The sequence below is a fragment of the Aquarana catesbeiana genome, linkage group LG01 (genome assembly GCF_042186555.1).
Source record: "Aquarana catesbeiana isolate 2022-GZ linkage group LG01, ASM4218655v1, whole genome shotgun sequence".
In the NCBI taxonomy this organism is placed as follows: domain Eukaryota; kingdom Metazoa; phylum Chordata; class Amphibia; order Anura; family Ranidae; genus Aquarana; species Aquarana catesbeiana.
The window spans coordinates 479,528,350-479,547,874 of record NC_133324.1 but is presented as its reverse complement, the minus strand read 5'-3'; the positions used below and the strand labels follow the sequence as shown (position 1 = coordinate 479,547,874).

The 19,525-nt window shown below is 41.3% G+C and overlaps 1 protein-coding gene across 1 annotated transcript in view; it reads right to left on the bottom strand.

Annotated features, from left to right (window-relative positions):
* Nucleotides 1–19,525, bottom strand: part of FBXO10 (F-box protein 10) — a 180,210-nt gene that overhangs the window by 145,927 nt on the left and 14,758 nt on the right. The window contains exons 4-5 of the mRNA XM_073591559.1: nucleotides 18,315–19,163; nucleotides 2,333–2,482 (exon numbers count right to left, since the gene is read on the bottom strand). Of these exons, the coding sequence (XP_073447660.1) occupies nucleotides 2,333–2,482; nucleotides 18,315–19,163 (999 nt within the window). The remainder of the gene's footprint in view (nucleotides 1–2,332; nucleotides 2,483–18,314; nucleotides 19,164–19,525) is intronic.

Below are 19,525 nucleotides of genomic sequence, written 5' to 3'. Positions count from 1 at the left end.
GTCAAGAGATTACCCTTACTTGTTTTCTAAGAAAGGGTTTGATGCTTCTGCTCTTCATCCAAAATTGTAAGAGAACTTCTGTCTAGAGTAACACTTAAATGTGTTCCCCTACTTGGTCCCTTTAAAAACAAAATAACAGCTTCAGCTTAGTACAGGGAGCACTTACTTTTCTCTTGCTCTTTTTCCTGTACAGCCAGAGAAAAACAAAGAGCATGTGTCCTTTAGCCTGCTAGCTTACAATGCAGCGCCGGGTGCCTGAGCAGCCAAACTTCACATTCAAGCAGTGGGGGTTGATTTACTAAAACTGGAGAGTGCAAAATCTGGTGCATGGTAGCCAGTCAGCTTCTAACGTCAGCTTATTCATCTAAGCTTTGACAAAAAAAACTGGAGGCTGATTGGCTACCATGCATAGCTGCACTATATTTTTCACCCTCCAGTTTTAGTAAATCAACCCCACTGTCACAAAGTGGTAAAGGGATCTGTGTAAGCACCAACTCGTATGGCTGGATTTACTAAAGGTAAACAAACAGACTGTGCACTTTTGCAAGAGCAGTTGCTCCAGAGCTTGACTTTCATCATCCAATCATGTGCAAGAAAAAAATTAATTTTTTTTTTTGTTTGCATGTGATTGGGTATTCTTTGTAAATTGAAGCTTTACCTCATTAACTAAGCTCTGGAGCAACTGCACTTGCAGAGTGCAACTGCACTTGCAAAGTGCACAGTATATTTGCCTTTAGTAAATCAACCCCATAGTTGGGTTAGAACTGACACAGTGAATTTGAAAGGGCTCCAGCAGGGTAATAAGATAGAGGGGGGAAAATAAGAAAGTTAAATCCCTTTCAAACGCTAAGCCCGCTCGGATCCGCCTGTCCGTTTTTCGCTGAGCGGATCCGCCCCGTGTGAAAGGGGCCTTAAAGCCCTAAAAGAAATCCCACTACCTTGCCCTGAACGGGCACAGAACAGATTTGTTTCAAGTGCCCAGGTCTTACAGCAAGACGAATGCTGTGGATGAAATCTGCGAATAGCTAGACTAAAATAGGAATGCGAAAATACAGTCAGGTTTAAAAGCTATCAGATAAAAAATATCTGAGCTAGCATTCCCCTTATGCCTCAACAGAGGAAAAGGAAAAAAAAGTAAATAAAAGCATATTTGCAAAGTTGCCCAATTTGATTTTGCTTATACTCACCTTCACAATACTCCCTTCACATCTGCTTGCCAAAGCATTTCGAATACTTGCAATGGGAGTTAGGGGAGTTTACGATCTATTTGCCTTCCTCCCACAATGAAAGGTACAGGGCCTGAACTCGCATACGACTACCTATCTAGGGCCCCAGTAAGAAAACAGCATGGTGGGGAAAGTATGCATAAGCAGGAGGGGAACATGGGCTATAAAGATTTACTTTAAATTACATCATTTGCTGTATATTTTTGAAACACATAAACTGTATAAACTTTTGGTTCTAAAAAACAAATTAACCTGTGCATACAAATACAGCAAATTTGAATTCCGTTTTGACATTGCAGTAAAATGTAAGTGCTATAGAGCAGGGCTCAAAATTTCAAGTCCTGAGCTACTAACCAAGCCTCAAGGGTTACTCGCTACCAGTTGCTCTGCCCAACCTTTACCCTGCCCCTAAACACGCCCTCATAAATGATCTCATAAAATCACACTTAAATGTTTTATGCATAATTAAGTTCTAAAAATAAATATTAACAACAACTTTATCCATGCCCAAAAATGCAGCCTGCCCGTGCCCGCCAGTGCAGCCTGTGTCACCAATAAAGCCTAATGCAGCCTGTGTCCACCAATGCAGCCTGTGTCTCCAATGCAGCCTACCTGTGCAGGGGAAAAGAGAGGAGATGATGATCAATGAGCGGGGAACATAACAGCTTTCATTTCAATAGCTGTGTGTTCCCAGCCGCGCTCCGTCATATACAGCCCCTCCCCCTTGTCCGGTGAACTTTGATAGACAGATTATCCATCCCAGGATTGGACGGATGATCTTCTATCAAAGTGCCCGGACAAAGAGGAGGGGCTGTATATGACGGTGCACGGCAGGTAACACACAGCTACTGAAATGAAAGTTATGTTCCTGGCGCTCTGATCATCATGGCGGCGGCTCTTCTTTCTCTTCCCCTCCGATCGCTGGGAGAACGGCACCCATACAACCCAGGCTGCCGGCAGTGTTCGCGCCCCCCGCTCCCAGGCAGCCCACACTTGCCAGCCCTGACAATCCACTCGAAAACTGTAAGCAGGCGAGTGGAATTTTTGAGGGCTGCTATAGAGCTGCTATAGGTAAGTGAATAGACAAATTCCAGAGTGTTGCATACCAATATCACAGGGTTGGCTCCTTTGCGTATATCCACTCCTGCTTCTGTGTTTGAATGGATGTTATTATCAGCTATGAGACCTCCAGCTGCCAGGCGTAGAAAAACCCCTGATGCTTTGCAGTGGTAAATTTCATTCTTTAGCATGACAACCTGTGGAAAAATCCTGACAATAAATCCATAATGCAAAAAAACTTTAAGCATTTATAATATACCAGATAATGAACGCTGATACAACAACACGACTCTGCGGACATACCCAATTAATGATTACCGTACTTATTCAACTGCCCAACTCCACCTAGTGACACTAAACTCTGGTTTAAAAAAAATCTTTTCAAGTATGTATTCATAACTCAGAAACATATCTTCTATTGCTCTCAGCCGCCTCCAAATTTCAAAAATCCCTTTTTTTTTTTTTGCTGCTGCTGCAATTGGACTGTTAGATGGTGGCTACATTTGTTCTCCATCGTCCCACTTTATGTAAGAAAGTAGCCATCCTCTATGAGATGGACTATTGGCTATGGACTTTGGCGGGGGTCAGCAACCTGTAGATTGCAGACAGGTGGACTGATAGATCGCGGTCTGGGCTTGCTGACCCACCATTCCAGAGAATCAGAGTGCAATGCAGAGGGACTACTTGTAAAGTTGGAGCTGTAGTAGGGAGCAAGAGCCGCATAAGCCGATGCCTCCTCTATAGTGCTGACTCCTGTCTCATGCGGAGTGATACCAATTGCACTCCATCTCTTATCCCTGCTAGCGGTCTCCAGAGTGGTGCCAGCAGCAGGAAAGAAGAGCTCTTCAAGTCAGTGTGAATCAATACACTGGGCATAATAGTATAGGGCTGCTTTCACGATGATGTGCTGCTGTTTTTCCACCCCGTGGGTCCAGTGCAGTGTACCTGAAGCTTTCCTGTGGGTTTGCTGCCCATAGCCATGGACTTCTATTATATCCTGCGGGTCTGGTGCACTTTCAGAAAGTGTACCACAACTGCAGAATATAATAGAAGTCTATGGCAAAGCGCAGCTAACCGAGGAAAGTTGTAGATGCACTGCACCTGCAGTACAGGTAAGCTGCAGCACAGCAGTATGAAAGCAGCCTTGTAGGGGGCTCAGAACACTAAGGGTTAATCCTTCTGTGCTGCATTAAGGTAAAAACCTTCAGTACTGCAGGATCCCCCCCCCCCCATACTTACCTGATCCCAACCCTGATCCAGTGATATGCAGGAGAGCAGAGGCTCTTGCCGCTGTCTCCCTCCTCACTGGGCAGATTGATAGCTGCGGGAGCCATCGGCTATGACAATCAAATGCTATGACGAGGGGACGGGGCCAAGCCAGACTGTGTCTATAGACACAGACAGCGTGGTTCAGGAGCAGCTTTCTATGGGGGCACTAGCTGCGGAGCCTGCAGGACCCCAGAAAAAGAGGATTGCTCTGTGCAAAACCATTGCACAAAGCAGGTAAGCATAACACATTTATGAAAAAAAATGAAGTTTTAAATGTTACTTTAACCCTTTCGCTGCCAGGCCCCGCGCTCCACTTTTAAACTCAGTTGGCCAGACCATTTTTGCAATTTTTCCTTTGCTTTTTTATTTTTCACTTCTAGCTTTCAGAGTTTGTAAAAGACCTCCCAAACCATATATTTTCTGAAAGTACATGACCTGTAAAACAAAAAGAAGGTGCTACTGATTTTTAAGGCCCTGCAATATTTGCGCAAATGTTTATCAAAACAATATATTTGCAAAAAATACACTAAAACCATTATAAACAGATAAAAACACAGCAAGTTTTACAAAATTCCTGCTAAATCCCTTACAGCTTTCAGAACTAGTGAAAGACCTCCGAAACCATATATTTTCTGAAAGCACATCACCTGTAGAACAAAAAGAAGGTGCTATGGATTTTTAAGGCCCTATGGCATTTGCGCAAATATTTATCAAAACAATATTGTTGCTAAAAATACACTAAAACAATTATTAGCAGATAAAAACACAGCTAATTTTACAAAATTCCTACTAAATATAAAAGATTATTGTTTCTTGTATTCTGCTCCACGTTGTCAATAAAGCAATTCTGATTGTTTAAAAAAAAAAAAAATTATATACTTAACCTGTATGGTGTTAATAGTTATTAAATAACAAATATTTGTAATTTTTACATTGTGCCTTTTTGCAAAATGGTGAAAATCAACCGTATGCAAAAATGTAAATATCCAAATTTCTCCAAAAATCAGAAGGTTTTTATTTTTCCTTTACAGGTTTCAGAATTTGTGAAAGACCCCCCAAACCACATCTTTTCTGAAAGCATATGACCTCTATAATAAAAAGGTGCTAGTGATGTTTTAGACCCTGTGATATTTGCGCAAATGTTTATCAAAACAATATTTTTGCTAAATATGCACTTAAACCATTATTAGATAAAAACAAAGCTAATTTTACAAAATGCCTGCTAAATTCCTACTAAATATAAAAGCGTATCCTGTGTTGAGTTAATAAATAAATATTTGTCATTTTTAAATTGTGCCTTTTTGCAAAATGATGAAAATCGTTTTTCATTTTTCACTTACAGCTTTCAGAGTTTGCAAAAGACCCCTAAACCATATGTTTTCTGAAAGCATATGACCAGTAGAAAAAAAAAAAAGAAGGTGCTACTGATTTTTAAGGCCCCGCGATTTTTGCGCAAATGTTTATCAAATCACTATTTTCACTAAAGAAAAGCTAAAATCAATATTTTCACACATACTGTACACAATATATCTTACGTAATTCCTGCTAAATTTCTACTAAGGCTTTGTTCAGTGGGGTGTGCTAAAGCGTACGCCCATGGATGGCCGTGTTTACCTGCACAGTCAATTGGGAAGCACCAGCTGCAAGGACAGATCTGACATCCATGTGGGTGTAGGTGCATAGAGCCAAATGCAGACAGTGTGAGTTCAGGGACATGCACCCACACAGATGTCAAGTTGAGAGCAGTGGCTGTTTCCTTGAAGCTGCTGCATCTCAATTGACATGAATGGGACTGCCTGCACAGGAATGTATGAAACACCTGTGCATTCCCGTGTAGCTGCTGTGTCCCACGGAACACCTGTGCATCCCTCTGCAGCTAAACACGCCCCTGTATAGTATGCCCTGCGTGAACAAGGCCTTGGGCTTTGTTTCGACTTATGGTTGGGGGGGTGGCAAAAGTGCATGATTGAGCTGCGTTTCTGCCACCCACCAGCCACACCCCTCAAGCTGCATTAGGCAGCGGATGGGGGAGTTTACTTGCTAGGGCTGCAATTCTTTGTGTCCATGGCAAAGTTGACTTCACTTGTAGCGATGCCGCCTGCCGAACACTACACATTCAAATTAATGGGGAAGCGCTGCAAATGCCCTACAACTGCATGCAATGCACGCAGTTGCGGCGCATTTGGCAGCAAAAATTGGGTTAAGACAGGCACCGCATCGCTTCCTCACCACCTGTCAGTAGCCTCGGGCTTCAGGGGCAAGGGCGATTTAGATGCATGTCTAAATCTACCCTTAGAGTCCTTTCACACAGGCTGTCCGATCAGGTCCACCTGTCAGTTTTTCAGGTGGACCTGATCGGACACTCCAGTCTCGCCTATGGAGCGGTGGATGTCAGCGGTGACATGCCTGCTGACATCCGCCGCTATCCAATCCTGCCTGCAAAAAACTGACAGATGGTGGTCCTATCTTCCATGAGTCTGGGGGATCGGATGTGATCAGATGAAAATGGACAGGTGGTCCGTTTTCACACGATCTCTCCATAGAGGAGCAGAGACGGACCTGTCATTCACGGGGGATTGGAAAACCGATCTTCCGCTAAACAAGCGGATCTTGTCCCACGGAGGTGCCTGTGTGAAAGGGGCCTTGTTATGATTTTTTTTTTTTTTTTTAACAATTTTTTGTAACAGATACAATTATTTTTTTTTTTTACAAACTTTCTTTTTTTTAATGGGGGGGGGGTCTTTGGAGAGACATCAGACCTCTTTTTTTTTTGTCTCTTTTATTTAAACAGATAAAGGGACTAAAGAGTTCAGTTCCTCTCTCTGCAGGCTCAGCTGCAATTTTTATGAATGGATGGAAGCCTCTGGATAGCGGCGCTTATTCATTTCAAAATAGCCAAAAACGAAAAACAAACAAAACGCGAGTTACCGCGTTTAGAAGTGTTTGGCGCTTGAGATGCCTCTAAACTCAGCGTCTGACTTCATTTTATTGCTTTCCAAAAAAGGCCTCTAAACCCAACTGCCTAAAAACGGGGGCAGCTGAAAAAAGCATCCAACTCCCTCTGAATGTCCGTTTACCAGCAGCAGTGTACATGAGGCCTAACGTGCACTGCTCGTTCCAAACATACAAAACTAAAGGGGGAAAAGGAGAGGTTCAGAATCTGATGGAGGACTTTATAAGGAGGAAGAAAAACACAGTAAGAAATTACTGCATGAAAAATAGATTACAGGACCATTAAAGTGGATGTAAACCCAATGTCAACCTTTCTAAACTACTGCCATAGGGGTTATCTATAAGGATATACATGCCTCCTGCATGTATCTTTACCTGTCAAATGTCTCCCCTCTCTCTGTTATTAGACATTAAAAACTGCATATTCTGTGGGTGGGTCTGTTGTCTGGAGCTCAGTGGGTGGAGTCGTGATGTCAGTAGACTCCCCGCCCACCTCTACGCTCCCCTTGTCAATATGCATTTTCTCTTGTGTATTTCTTACACTGAACTTCTGCTATGATCTCTAACATCCAGTGAAAAGACAGGAAAGTAATCACATGACTTCAGCATGCCAAATCATGCTGAGGTGTGGAACAGCCAATCCTTGCAGAGCAGCAGAAGAAAGGAGTGGGGGAGGGAATTAAAAAATAATGCATGTCTTAGGCTAGTGCACCAGATATGTAAATCATCTGTCACTCACAGCAAGGGGGAGGATTTGACAAAGTTTTTCTCAGTTTGTCAAGATTTATCTCACTGAACAATAAAAGAGGATTGCTCAGAGCTGGATTAACTCTTTGTGGCAAGACTGGGCTCAAATGATAGGAAATCTTATACTCTACAGTATGATATCAACAAAAAAAAAAAAATTCGGGTTTACATCCACTTTAAGGAGCGGATGTGTATGGATTATTTGTAGAGAATAAGGATATTGTTTACTGCCACTTTAAAAGGTTCAGTGTATCGAAAACAAAAATATTTTACTTCTTTGTGACTCCTGGTAATAATATCAAAGAAACAACTTCTTCCACTGTATCACTCTGGGTCTTGCAGCATCTTCTGTCCTATATGTTATTGGAGGATCCTCAATGCCCCAGAGGCAGAATCTGTAATATACACCATCTAACAAATCTCTGACAGAGAGAGGGAGTGAGAGCGCAACCTCCTTTCAATTGCTGAAAAATAAACAGCCCTGGGAAGCATCAAAAATGAAATATTACTTTCTTAAAGCACATTTTATTGGCCTATAGCAGAAGCAAGCATAGGATGTGCGTGGTTTTACTGAATCTTTCATATATTACAAGCCATCTGGGGTTGTAGATCTTTATCTCCTCTTCTAGCTTTTCATATTAAAAACCCTGAGATGGGTTGTTTCTGTGCTATATGCAAATGGACTAGATTTACTGCTGACCACTATGCTTGAAAGCATTTTTTTGTTTTGTTTTTGGATCTATGAAGGAATTAAAGACAAGTACATATCTTCCTTTTTCTTTTTTTTTTTAAGACCCTAATGCATACTTCACCTTTCCACTACTTTACTTTCCTTTATAGCCCAGGTTCACACTGACAGCGGGATTGAAATCATGCGAGTTCAGCTGAACTCGCACGATCTCATTCCCGCTTTTCAGTCTTGACTTCGGAGGCTATTTCGGAGACATCTGTGTGGGTATTTCTGCACAGATGTCTATACAAATCTCACCCCGAAGTAGCCAAAAGTAGTACAGAAACTATTTTTGAGAATCGGTGCGGTGCTGCAAAGTCAGCATCGCAGCAATTCGGATGGTGGCATTAAACCTAGGGACACATTGTTATTTCTCTCAAGTTTCCTTGATTTTCATTTCCACTCTATATTTGCAATCCCTGCAAAATGGTTTTCGCTTAGAATTTACAATAGAGAAAACCTGACAACTTCACATATGTTATGCTACATTTATGTCATTTTTTGCAAAAACATACATGCTTTTTAAAATGTGTACCCAACATAACCTGCTATCATTGACTGCCTTTCCAGTCTTTCCAAAATGACCTATCTGGATCCTTGTTAAACAAAGGTAAAAAAGTGTCACGTTCAGAGACATCATGCCTTATGTGTCAGTGGTGGAAATATATAGAGATGATAGAGAGATTTTTTTTATATATATATATATATATATATATATATATATATATATATATATATATATATATACACACACACACACACATATTATATATATATATATATATATATATATATATATATATATATATATATATATATATATATATATATATACACACACACACATACACACACCTTCATTTTAAGAGGGAAGTTTCAGGAAAAAACAACAACTTTGAAGCAAAATTAGGGTCATAGCCTCACCAGTGCCCATCTGCAGCCTCTAAATTGCCCAACAATGCTTGCTGCTCAGTCCCCATCTGCAGCCTCTAAATTGCCCAACAATGCACGCTGCTCAGTGCCCACCTGCAGCCATTAAATTGCCCAACAATGCAGCCTGTTCAGTGCCCATCTGCAGCCTCACCTTTTCCATCATTGCAGCCTCGCCAGTGTTGGATTATCCTGCTGTCTTCGAGGGAAGAGGAGGAGCGAGCGCCGCTGAATTACCTGTGTACCCGGCGCTCCGTCACTCACAGCCATGCCCCCTGGCCCTGCTCAAATGATAGACAGAACAGAGGCCCAACGCGGGGCCAGGAGGCATATCTATATATATCCTCTGATTTTCTAGCTAAAATTCAGGGTATTGAGCTGTCGGCCGATTCCATCCTAGTAACGTGGGACGTCCCTAGTTTATATACAGTAATTCCCCACGAACTAGGGATTGTTGTTGATTCAATCTGGTGTATATGAAAAACAACATATTGAGTTCTTGCTGGATTTACGCAAAATTGTACTTGATGAAAACGATTTCCTTTTTAAAGATACTCATTTTTTACAGCTGAGAGGGGCAGCGATGGGTTCTAATGTCGCACTGCCATACGCGAATGCATTCATGAACATGATTGAGACATCTATTATATTTGTCAATAATATGTTTCTTAAACACTGCCAGGGGTAGCATAGGTTTGTGGACATTTTCACAGTGTGGGGAGGCGACATTGATACCCTTCTATTATTTGATCGATATCTCTCATATATATATATATATATATATATATATATTTTACATCCAAGAAGTGTCTGGCGCCCAATGACTTTCACCATCTTTGCACCCACTATGCCTCACAACCCACTACATATTAAAGGATGTCAGCTACCTTTGGCCTTAGAGGTTCTCATTAGACTAGAAGAGGCTAAAGACTTTGATAGATATAGAGATTTTTTTATTACATTTATACGCACACACACAGTGGGGAAAATAATTATCTGATCCCCTGCAGATGTTTTAAGTTTGCCCACTTACAAAGAAATAAGGGGTCTATAATTTTTCTCATAGGTGTATTTTAAATGATAGAGACAGAATATCAACCAAAAATCCAGAAAAAACACATGATACAAATCTTATAAATTGAGATGCAGTTCAGTGAGTAAAATAAGTATTTGATCCCCTACCAACAATCAATAAATAATTCAGGCTCCCACAGACTGGCTATATGTGCTCATGTGGTACACAGATTAATCCTGTCAATTTAAAAGGGTACTCCTAACGACAACTCGTTATGTGTATAAAAGACACCTGTCCACAGAATCTCTTTCTTCTATTCAAACCTCACCATAATGGGCATGACCAAAGAGCAAAAGGACATCAATGACAAGATTGTAGACCTGCACAAGGTTGGAATGGGCTACAAGACCATCAGCAAAAAAACTTGTTGAGAAGGAGACAACTGTTGGAGCAATTATTCGGAAATGAAAGAAATACAAAATAACCATAATTTTCCCTCGATTTGGAACTCCATGCAAGATTTTGCCTCATGAGGTAAGGATGATCATGAGAAAAGTGAGAGATCAGCCCAGAACCACACGGGAGGAGCTTGTGAATGATCTCAAGGCAGTTAGGACCACAGTCGCCAAACAAACCATTGGTAACACAATACGCTGACATGGATTGAAATCCTACAGCACCTGCCAGGTAGGTCCCCCTTCTCAAGAAGGCACATGTAAAGGCCCGTCTGAAGTTTGTCAATGAACATCTAAATGATTCAGAAAAGGATTGGGAGAAAGTGCTGTGGTCAGATGAGAACAAAATTGAGCTCTTTGGCATTAACTCGACTCGCCGTGTTTGGAGGAAGAAAAATGCTGACTATGACCCTAAGAACATCATCCCTATAGTCAAGCACGGAGATGGAAACATTATGCTTTGGGGCTGTTTCTCTGTTAAAAAGTACAGGCTGACTTTGCGCATTGAGGGGCCAATGGACGGGGCCATGTATTGTAAAATCTTGGATGAGAACCTTCTTCCCACAGCCAGAAGATTGGTCGTGGATGGGTCTTCCAGCATGACAATGACCCAAAACATATCACCAAGGCAACAAAGGAGTGGCTCAAGAAGAAGCACATTAAGGTCATGGAGTGGTCAAGCAAGTCTCCAGACCTTAATCCTATAAAAAAAAATGTATGGAGGGAGCTGAAACTTTGAGTTGCCAAGCGACAGCCAAGAAACCTTAAGGATTTAGAGAACATCTGTAAAGAAGAGTGGACCCAAATCCCTCCTGAGATGTGTACGCCTGGTAACCAGCAACAGGAAAGTCTTACCTCTGCTTGTCAACAAGGGTTTCTCCACCAAGTACTAAGTCATGTTTTGCTTGGAGATCAAATACAGTGAGGCAAAAAAGTATTTAGTCAGCCACCAATTGTGCAAGTTCTCCCACTTAAAAAGATGAGAGAGGCCTGTAATTGACATCATAGGTACACCTCAACTATGAGAGACAAAATGTGGAAACAAATCCAGACAATCACATTGTCTGATTTTTGAAAGAATTTATTTGCAAATTATGGTGGAAAATAAGTATTTGGTCACCTACAAACAAGTAAGATTTCTGGCTCTCACAGACCTGTATCTTCTTCTTTAAGAGGCTCCTCTGTCCTCCACTCATTACCTGTATTAATGGCACCTGTTTCAACTTGTTATCAGTATAAAAGACACCTGTCCACAACCTCAAACAGTCACACTCCAAACTCCACTATGGTGAAGGACAAAGAGCTTTCGAAGGACACCAGAAACAAAATTGTAGACCTGCACCAGGCTGGGAAGACTGAATCTGCAATAGGCAAGCAGCTTGGTGTGAAGAAATCAACTGTGGGAGCAATAATTAGAAAATGGAAGACATACAAGACCACTGATAATTTCCCTCGATCTGGGGCTCCATGCAAGATCTCACCCCGTGGGGTCAAAATGATCACAAGAACGGTGAGCAAAAATCCCAGAACCACACGGGGGGGACCTAGTGAATGACCTGCAGAGAGCTGTGACCAACGTAACAAAGGCTACCATCAGTAACACACTACACCGCCCGGGACTCAGATCCTGCAGTGCCAGACGTGTCCCCCTGCTTAAGCCAGTACATGTCTGGGCTCGTCTGAGGTTTGCTAGAGAGCATTTGGATGATCCAGAAGAGGATTGGGAGAATGTCATATGGTCAGATGAAACCAAAGTAGAACTGTTTGGTAAAAACACAACTCGTCATGTTTGGAGGAGAGAGAATGCTGAGTTGCAACCAAAGAACACCATACGTACTGTGAAGCACGGGGGTGGCAACATCATGCTTTGGGGCTGTTTCTCTGCAAAGGGAACAGGACAACTGATCCGTGTACATGAAAGAATGAATGGGGCCATGTATCGTGAGATTTTGAGTGCAAACCTCCTCCCATCAGCAAAGGCATTGAAGATGAAACGTGGCTGGGTCTTTCAGCTGGACAATGATCCCAAACACACTGCCCGGGCAACGAAGGAGTGGCTTCGTAAGAAGAATTTCAAGGTCCTGGAGCGGCCTTGCCAGTCTCCAGATCTCAACCCAATAGAAAACCTTTGGAGGGAGTTGAAAGTCCGTGTTGCCCAGCGACAGCCCCAAAACATAACTGCTCTAGAGGAGATCTGTATGGTGGAATGGGCCAACATACCAGCAACAGTGTGTGACAACCTTGTGAAGACTTACAGAAAACGTTTGAACTCTGTCATTGCCAACAAAGGATATATAACAAAGTATTGAGATGAACTTCCTATGATGACAATTACAGACCTCTCTCATCTTTTTAAGTGGGAGAACTTGCACAATTGGTGGCTGACTAAATACTTTTTTGCCCCACTGTACTTCTCTTACTCACTGAACTGCAACTCAATTTAAAACCATTTGTATCATGTGATTTTTCTGGATTTTTGGTTGATATTCTGTCTCTTTTCTTGTCTGCAAGTGTCTACAGACTTATTTAGGACCATTTTTTTATATTCTTAAATATTCTTATTTTATTCCAATTGCTAGCCTCATGTGGCGATTTAGAATTGACTCATCCCTCTAGAGAAATCTTAAGCGTTCTCTTATGATGGTGCTTCACCCATTTATTCTCCTTGGCTTAAAAATGGCACTTGTAATAAGCTGAATCTTAACTCTTCAATTTTTATAATAAGCTAAAACAGAGTATAGGACAGATTCTGTGTAGATTTTCAGCTGACACTGAGGTGACATTTTGTGGTTGAAAGGGAGAAAACAGGAAAAACAGCTACCCCTGAGAGGTAAAGCACAACTATAAGGCCTCATGCTGGTAAACGGACATTTAGGAGCAGTTGGGCATTTTTTTCAACTGCTCCTGAACTCTCCTCTGTTATCTTATCAGTACATGTACACAGGGTTGTTTATAGTAGTTTCTAGGCAGTTAAGTTTAGAGGCTTTTTTTGGAACGCAAAAAAAAAATGGGTTTAGAAGCTGAGTTTAGAGGCATTCCAAGCGCCAAGCACTTCTAAATGCGACTAAACGTGGTAACTTAGGCCCCTTTCACACTGGGGCGGTGGGGGCGTCGGCGGTACAACAGCGCTATTTTTAGCGCTGCTGTACCGTCGTTCTTGCAGCGGTATTCGGCCGCTAGCAGTACGGTTTTAACCCCCGCTGGCGGGCGAAAAAGGGTTAAAATCCCTCGTACAGCGCGGCTATAGCCACGGTATTGCCGCGGTATAGCCGCGCTGTCCCATTGATTTCAATGGGCAGGAGCGGTGAAGGAGCGGTGAATACACCACTCCTTCACCGCTCCAAAAAAGCAGTTTGCAGGACTTTTTTCACCGCCCTGCCTGCGCACCGCTTCAGTGTGAAAGCCCTTGGGCTTTCACACTGAACAAACAGCGGAGGCTGTTTAGGGGCGGTTTGCAGGCGGTATTTTTAGCACAATACCGCCTGCAAACCACCCCAGTGTGAAAGGGGTCTTAGTTTACAGGTTTTTTTTTGCCCCGCTTACCAGATGGTGGTATCTGCACATTTCAGATACTCACCCATCCAGTGGATCCAGCGTTGACTCAGTGATGTGATCAAGAGTCCCGCCGGCTCGTCTGGGTTCAGCGGGCAGGGCTCTCGATGACGCGCCGATAGGCTCGCCCCCCTCCTCCTGTTCTTTACTTGCCGACCGCCGCACACACATATACATTGGCAGAATGGCACAGGCCGGCAAATGGGCTTACCTGTAAGTCCCTTTGAATTTGCCACCTAGTGCCCGCAGGTCCCGCAAACTCGATGTTCACTGGCGGCCCGCGACTGCGGTGAGGAGAGGTAGAACGGGAAGATGCCTATGTAAACAAGGCATTTTCCTATTCTGCCTAGCAACATGACAGGGATCTACTGCTCCCTTCATCAGCAGTGATCTCTGTCATGTTGTAGTGAGCCCATCCCCCCCCAGGTAGAATTACTCCCTAGGACACACTTAACCCCTTGATCGCCCCCTAGTGTTTAACCCCTTCCCTGCCAGTGTCATTTATACAGTAATCAGTGGCTATTTGTAGCTCTGATCACTGTATAAATGACAATGGTCCCAAAATAGTGCCAAAAGTGTCCAATGTGTCCACCATAATGTTGCAGTCCCGATAAAAATTGCAGATCGCTGCTATTACTAGCAAAAAAATAAAAATAAAATAAATAAAATAAAAAATAAATAAAAATAAAATAATAAAAATGCCATAAATCTATCCCCTATTTTGTAGACGTTATAACTTTTGCGCAAACCAATCAATATACACTTATTGCGATTTTTTTACCAAAAATATGTAGAAGAATACATATCGGCCTAAACTGTGGAAGAAATTCGTTTTTTTATATTTTTTGGGGGGGATAATTATTATAGCAAAAAGTAAAAAATATTGCTTTTTATTCAAACTTGCCACTCTTTTTTTGTTTATTAGCGCAAAAAACAAAGAATGCAGAGGTAATCAAATACCACCAAAAGAAAACTTTATTTGTGGGAAAAAAAAAGGACATCAATTTTGTTTTGGTACAACATCGCACGACCGTGCAATTGTCAGCTAAAGTGACGCAGTACAGAATCGCAAAAAATGCTCTGGCCAGGAAGGGGGTAAATCCTTCCGGGGCTGAAGTGGTTAATGAAAGCCTATGCCTCCTTAAATATGTGACATACATATCCTGGGAGGCACAGCGGGCAGTGTTTGCGTCATTTGCCTAAGGCGAGTGACGTGCATGGGGAGATGGGGCGGACTTTCAGTAGAAAAAAAAATACGTAAACAAAAGAAAAAAAAAAAAAAAGATATAGCGATTTCTTCTTTTCAGGGCTAGATAGGTAGTCTTAGATTGTGCATGCAAGTAGATTTACAGATTTTAGTTTTTGGGGCGAACTTCTACTCCACTTCCAGATCACCCACCATGGATATACGTCGCTACTTTGACGTTAAATACCGGGGTTATGGCAGCTATCTTTTTTAAATGGCGGGCGGTCCGCTTTATCATAAAAGTGGTCTCAGTGGCAGATTCGGCGCAAGATCACTTTTATGGGCGACGGGAGAGGTGCCCCCTCCTACCGCTTCCCAGTAGTCTCTGCCGCTTAAGAGGCCCTGTCCTGCTTTTTTTTCTATTAGAAGGGATGTTTACATTCCTTGTTATAGGAATAAACGTGATCACATTTTTTTTTAAAAAGTAACAGTGTAAAAATAAAAAAATTTAAAGAAAAAAAAAAAAAAAACATTTACAGCGCCCCCGGCCCTCCGAGCTCAGGCACAGAAGCGAACACATACGCAAGTCGCGCCCACATATGTAAACTGTGTTCCAACCACATGTGAGGTATTGCCACGATCGTTTGAGCAAGTGCAATAAATCTAGCCCAAGACCTCCTCTTTAACTCTAAACCTGTAGAAATTTTTAAACGTCGCCTATGGAGATTTTTAAGTACCAAAGTTTGTTGCCGTTCCACGAGCGTGCGCAATTTTGAAGCATGACATGTTGTTAGGCATCAATTTACTCAATTTACATTATCTTTCACATTATAGAAAAAAATGGGCTGTTTTGTTTTTTTTTATTCAAAAAAGTGTTTTTTTTTCCCAAAAAAATCACGTTTGTAAGACCCCTGCACAAATATGGTGTGACAAAGTATTGCAACTATCTCCATTTTTTTCTCTAGGGTCTCTGCTAAAGAAAAAAAAATCATATTATATATGTTTGGGGGTTCTAAGTAATTTTCTAGCAAAAAATACTGATTTTAACTTGTAAACAAGTGTCAGAAATAGGCTTGGTCCCTAAGTGGTTAAATAAATTTCAGTTTTTTAATTTTAGTTTACCTGCTGTATATATACACATACACACAGTACTGTGCAAAAGTTTTAGGCAAGTGTGAAGAAATGCTGTAAAATTAGAATGATTTTGAAAATATATATTTTAAATTGCTTATTTTTATCAATTTCCAAAATGAGCGAAGAAAAATCTAAATCAAATCAATATTTGGTGTGACTACCCTTTGGCTTCAAACCAGCATCAATTCTTCTAGGTGCACTTGCACACAGTTTTTTGAGGGACTTGGCAGGGAGGTTGTTCCAAACATCTTGGAGAACTAACCACAGATCTTTCGAAATGTTGACTCATCAATGCAGAGCACCTGCTGTAATTTTTCTGCACCCCAGTTCCTATGTTTTCATGCAGAGGATATGAAGACAAAGCTAAACAACTCAACTATGCTGGAGTCAAAATGTAAAATATTTGGCTGTAGCAGGAGGCAGTTTGTTTGCGAAGGGCTGAAGATGGTACAATAATGAGTGTCTGCAGGCAACAGTGAAACATGGTGAAAGTTCCTTGAAAGTTTGGGGCTGCATTTCTGCGGAGTTTAAGATTTGGTCAAGATCAATGGCATCCTCAATGCTGAGAAATAAAGGCAGATACTTCTCCATCATGCCATACCAAACATACAGCCAATGTCATTAAGAAATTTAGTGTTAAGAAGAAGTGATGGTTTGGCCCTCACAGAGCCCTGATCTCATCATCATTAAGTCTGTCTGGGATTACATGAAGAGACCGAAGGATTCGAGGCAGCCTACATCCACAGAACATCTGAGGTTAGTTCTCCAATATGTTTGGAACAACCTACCTGCCTAGTTCCTTCAAAAACTATGTGCAAGTGTACCCAGAAGAATTGATGGTGGTTTAAAGCCAAAGGATGGTCATACCAAATATTAATTTTATTTGGATTTCTCTTCTGTTCATTTACTTTCCATTTTGTTAATTGATAAAAAATAAACAATAATCACACCTAATTTACAGCATTTCTTTACACCTGCCTAAGACTTTTGCACTGTATACTGTATATCTTGTTGGTGACAAGAAGATCACTATATGTTCACATGTATTCTGTAAATGGGATCATACTTTCTGCAATCAGTGGGTTATTAAAAATTTTGCATTAATGCCAAACTGCCTGTTTAATTTGCAGTTTTGTTTTACAGTTTATTTGAACTGTTGAATAATTTCATCAAGAGCTCCACAGCTAAGTACACACCGCATGGCTTTTTTCTAGTTAAGTTTCCTGCTCATAGGTGTGCGCAGCCTATTGCATTAAGGGGGAGTACCCCAAATGTATTAAAACATGGACGGTGTTAGTAGGGCAGTGGATGACATAAGTGGAACAGTGGACTTGTCAGTAGGGCAGAGGTTGGTGTCAGTAGGGCAGAGGTTGGTGTCAGTAGTTTTTTTATTAATTTTTTTAAAAAATTAGTTCTTGCTATTTTTTTTTTTTTTTTAGGAGCTGCATTGGGGGGCTTTAGTGAAATATCCGTAGGGGAAACTGCGCCGCACGGGTTGATTAGGGTGTGCCCAGGCACACCCCCTGCGCACGCCTATGTTTCTGCTACTGGTACCCAATGAGGCACAGAAAACACATTTTCACATTATTTATTGGGACATGAATTTACCTTTTTAGCACATAATCCCTTAGCATCCACCTCTACAGTGCAACACACATTACATTTCTTCTCAAGCTTTTTAATTGGCTGACCAATCAGTTGGCAACTAATAAATCCAACCAATTAATAGTTCACTAAATAATTTAAAAAAATAGATCAATCACAGTGCAATAATTACACTTGTTTTACGAAAAAGGGTGCTCCATGGAAAAAAAATTGCCATAGAAGCACTTCTGTTTCTGACATTACAGTGGCAGCTTAAATGTTCAAATGCTGACCTGAGGCAAATAATATGATACAGATCTTGTCTTGGGTGCAGAAAAATTAAGAGGCATAAAAAAACATTAAAAAAAACAGACACCTAATCTAACATGTTAAATAGCTGCACGTCAAGCATTCCATGTTAGTAGTACATGTAAATCATTCTCTGGGATAACTAAATAAAGTTCAGATGACTTACCTTGCTGTTTTGTATACACCGTACTGCATAGGTTAAGTCCCTGAAAATACATCCTTCCAGTCTAGCTTGCCCTTGAGAGCAGATGAAGACTCCCCCTTTACCATCTCTAAAAAGGCACTTCCGTACAAGGCATCCTTGAATTGTGCTGGCAAAATTTTGAAGTTCTTTGTCTCTCTGCAGCTCTTGTTGCAGACTTTTTAAAGCCATGTCACTCTGCAAAGTGAGAAGCCCATTGCTTTGTGGTCTGCAAAGTATAGATTTGGACAACATGTCACTTAGTCCATGTGAATGATAAGACAATTTGTACACCGATGGATTATCATCCTCATTCTCGCTGACTGTACTAAGTTCACTATCACTATAGTCTGTATCCAAAGTCATAGCTTCCCCTTCTTTGCCCATGTAAAAGTTTCCATTCAACTCCTTTTTTTTTTCATCTAGTACTTGTGATTTTGAGTGAGGAAGTAAGTGACTCTGGTCTTCTTTCACAATGATTTCACAAGTCCTTAAATTTCCACCAGGTGACCCATTAGCCAAGTAGTCCATATTGTCTGCACTTCCAAGTGACGCATCTGATGAACTGTACAGCATGGTCCTTGACTTTGCAAAGGCTGAAAGGTGTTTGCAGGCCCAGTTTTTATCAGATGTAGGTGACCCCTCCACAGTAACAGAGGCATTTTCACTGTTGACAAATTCACAGTTTTCCAACACACTAAGAGCCACATTGTGAAAATGTATGCTGGACTGGTTAAAAGTGCAAAATTTAATCTGGCACGTTCCTGGAGCATGGATCTGCAGCTGACCATTTTCAAAATTGCAATTGTCAAACTGTACATAGCCTATAGATGTCTAAAAAAAAAAAAAAAACATGAAAAAATAAATTCTGTACATTTAATACATGGTATCCTTCATTTGCTTCTTATAACCAAAATCTTTAGTTAGAGATGGTAAGAAAAGTTAAAACCCCTCATAGTTCATTCTTTGTGGTCTGTGTCCCATTGAGAGAACATCCCTTGATTACCTGTCCTGCAAACGCAATAGGATGGAAGACAAAATCTGTAGGGGGAAATTAGTGATTTTTTTTATCACTTTCTGTCTCAGTGAAGACAATGTTCATTAGGACAAATAGGGAGGGTGAATTTACCAATCATGGACATAGACAGTAATAACAACTTTACAGGAACTCTGACCCTTCCTTAAATGCAATGACA